At 38.5% G+C, this 3537-nt stretch overlaps 1 protein-coding gene across 1 annotated transcript; it reads right to left on the bottom strand.

Moving 5' to 3' along the window:
• Window positions 1-4: 4 nt before the first annotated feature.
• LOC118757250 (protein abnormal spindle-like) lies at window positions 5-3257 on the bottom strand (the record flags this gene model as incomplete). Its single annotated transcript, XM_036491976.1, has 4 exons — window positions 3049-3257; window positions 2820-2996; window positions 2336-2548; window positions 5-1747 (listed from the first exon to the last, which is right to left on the bottom strand). Coding segments are annotated over exons 1-4 (2148 nt in total), but the record flags the coding sequence as incomplete, so codon positions are not given.
• Between the last annotated feature and the right edge of the window lie 280 nt (window positions 3258-3537).

Genomic DNA, 3537 nt, shown 5'->3' with positions numbered 1-3537 from the left:
ATGGTGAGAGTTGAATATTTGGTGGACTGACCTTTTTTGGTGTAGTTGGCTTTACTATTTTCATCTTTTTCACCTGAGTACGTGACCAATTTTTGGAGCGCGATAAACCAGGTATTGACGGACGCTCAAAAGTGAAATCATTATCTACACGCTGCCGCTTTGGTGGCGAAACCAAAATCAGGCTCATATTTTTGTTGGAAGATGGTGCATTTTTGGATTTAGAAGAACAGCTCCTAACTGACGATTTATCGCTGGAAGTAGTCGCTAGAGATTCACTGCTTGGCGCATCGGAAAAAGATAGATCCTGTGAATTTCGCTTGTTTGATTTCGATGGCGAATACTCAGACAATTTAACTTTTGATGATTTGGGTGACACGCCACGTAAATCTCGCCATTTGCCAGACACAGGAACTGGGCTACTGCGACGCGATTTTACGCCAACTTCATTTAAATTAAAACGACTCGATTGCGCTAATATTTCGCTTTGATTAAAAGCGAGATCGGCTTGGGACATAATCCCTAAATCGACATATGCAGATTCGTTGCCTAGGGTATTGGGTTCACCAATTTTGGGTGGTGGGTAGATAGGGGTACTTGCTTCCGAGATTAAACCCCCTTGCGATGGCATGCGATTATTGAAAAAGTATCGATTCTGCTCGATGGACCGAATACATTCCATTTCATTCAGATTCGGCATAGAACCTTGACTAGCCGAGTAACGCTTGCTTGGTGAACGCAGTGAAAGATCTTTCATTGATTCGGAGTATTTTCGCAAAGGTGTGCCTACTAATTTAATGTCGCGTAACAGATCTTCTTCCCCACGCACGGGACTTGATTCGGCCACTATCTCACTTTTGTTTTTCACATAAGTTTTCTCAGGTTCTCCACTGCAAAGGCTAGTATCTTCCTCTTCTATCATAGCTAGTGGGCGCGACTTTGGAGTTGTGGTAATTGTAGTGGTCTTGTTAAGCGTAACACCATAACAAACGGGTGTGTCCAAGGAATCTGTTGATATATTAATATTTTCGTGTCTTACTTCAAAAGTTTTATTTGTAATAACAGCGCTGCCAGGCGATTTTTGATCCATATGAAACTCGACTGTCATATGAGTGGTATTAGTATTCTCAAGGAAATCAGCGGACTCATTGGCCGAAGTTAACCGCCGTGGTCGCATGGTTGATAAGTTAACCTTCACCGAATCCACGCTAACAGGTGTTGGCCAACTGGCTAAATTATCCAAATCGTGATGTCCAGCAATACCACTTTTCACATCACCACTGTTTATAGGTGTGAACTGAATCTTGTCGAACATTTTTATGACATTGCTAGGAGTCATAGGACTAACATTTTCTTTGTGTGTAAGCAGAACTGGTGATTTGTTTGAAGAAACTGTGGGCATAGCAGTATTCACAGCTTTGTTGCGCGCGTAAATATTTCGCTCAGAAAGCGGAGATGTGTGAGTAAAGTTTATAGTAATTTCATCGAACACTTCGCGTTTCTGTTCTTCACGTAAATTACATTTAGTATCTGCCCATACTGATCTCGGAGGAGGCGCGCGTACCTGTGTGGTTGATGGGGCAGAAGGCGGTTTACCTGCCCTTTGAGTAGTTGTTGTGGGTGGTTTGCGCGATTGTGTCTGTGCTGAGCTGGATTTGTGCGATTTTGTGGCACCTTTCGGGGACTTGAGACGTAGCGTTCTCACATAACTGCTGTTACTAGTCGAAATAGTTGGAAATTTTCGAACACTCTGTAAAATTGAGTGAAATTAGTTATTTTAGAGTTTAGTGTATGAAATACACACAGTTCATTAGCGCTATTTTAGTAAAAGCACATGGTCGGCTATACAACTGATGTACGATTTAAATTTGAAATTAAAATTTATACATTTTTTCTAGCCACTTTTATTTTGGCAAATATGTAGCTACAACGTATGAATTAATATACATATTAAACACAGAGAAAAGGCTGAGCTGATAAACCTAATAATTTTTATTTGGAAAACTAGTAATAAATATTAAAAGATACGAAATTGATTCGTACTAAAATTATAAAAATTGAATAACTTCTAATTTTCAATAACCTTTTAACTTCAGAGAATACACAATTCAACCAATTTGCTAGAGTAATTAAATATGGTTGCTTGACTAACTACCCAATGGTGCATCGGTTAATGTTTGGTGCAATTTAAAAAACGGTTTTCATATGCAAGCATTATGCTTAATCAACCCCCTTTTTGTTACATATTCAACCACCGTATTTTCAGACGTCTTACATACATACATATGCATATGCATTCTGTACTAAGCGCTAGAATATCTAACTTCTTTTTGCATACCTTAATAGGATTGGTTACGCGGGTTTTCATTATCACCATAACATCCTTACGAAAATTTCTGTTATCCAAAAGTTGTAATGTTTCTTTACAAGTGAATTGTTCCAAAGGATTCCATACCATCTCCATCTCTACAGTTTTGGATCGGGGTATAACGATTTCGTCCCAACTAATTGAAACATTGTATTCCTCGCTTATTGGCTTTATAACACGGACCTATTGGTGAAAAAAGAGAATAATTAAACAAATGCTGATTGTATTACATTTTATTTTTTTGCAGAAGTAAACTTAAATTTTTAGCTCGTACAAGTGCTACAGAGGGGAAATCGATTTAATTTCATACTGGTTGCCACTCAACGCAAATATGTGGGAATTCGGTTAATATGCGGAAAAGCAGGTCAGTAAACTTGCTAGATATGCTTCTTACTAACACATTTTACAAACATGAATAACATGGAGTAACAATGAAATGATGTAGCTCGCATACCTCTATATTATCCTCAGAGGGGTTGACTATACGTAAAATACGTCTCGCCGTCTTTCCAACTGGCACATCTTCGAATGTTACAATGGATTTGGCGGAGAATGGCGCCATTACAACGTCGGTAGGCTCGCGAGATTCTATTCGCTTCTTGCATTTTGGGTGTGTCGGAGTAAGCACCACCTAGACCGAAGAAAGTATAAATTTAAAACAAATACACAAATATACTACAAACCTCGAAAGCGCTCATTTTATTCGCAGATTTTTGTTAGTCTGATTTGATTTAAACTTATTTGTTATTAAAATACACTTCATACAACATTAATAAAGAAAAGACAGACATACAAATTATCACTTTAACATCGAAAATACAGACAATATAACAAAATCGTTTAACAAATTAACTCAGATAAACGGGACAACTGAAAATCCAACCGCCAAATTGAAAAATAGTCAATTCAAGGCGAATTTATAAATGTATGAATTCGCCTTGAGCCAATGTGTCAATTTCTAAATCTCAAATAGGAAACGTTTGGAAAAGTTACACTACTGCAGTGGTCGTAAAACTATTATATAAGGAATTAAGGTCTGCACAAACGGCGCGGTGCGTATAACCAGGGACTCATGGCTACTCTAGAACGTTTTGAAGTTTATGGCTCATTGGGCCTCCGCACACTGGACTGCACAGTCCGCCTAAAACCGGTTTTGTGTGAACAAGAGGGGG

The sequence above is a fragment of the Rhagoletis pomonella genome, unplaced genomic scaffold, assembly GCF_013731165.1.
Source record: "Rhagoletis pomonella isolate Grant_MI unplaced genomic scaffold, Rhpom_1.0 Rhpom_scaffold_15704, whole genome shotgun sequence".
NCBI lineage: Eukaryota > Metazoa > Arthropoda > Insecta > Diptera > Tephritidae > Rhagoletis > Rhagoletis pomonella.
The sequence above is the reverse complement of the archived record's forward strand: the minus strand, read 5'-3'. Positions and strand labels throughout refer to the sequence as shown.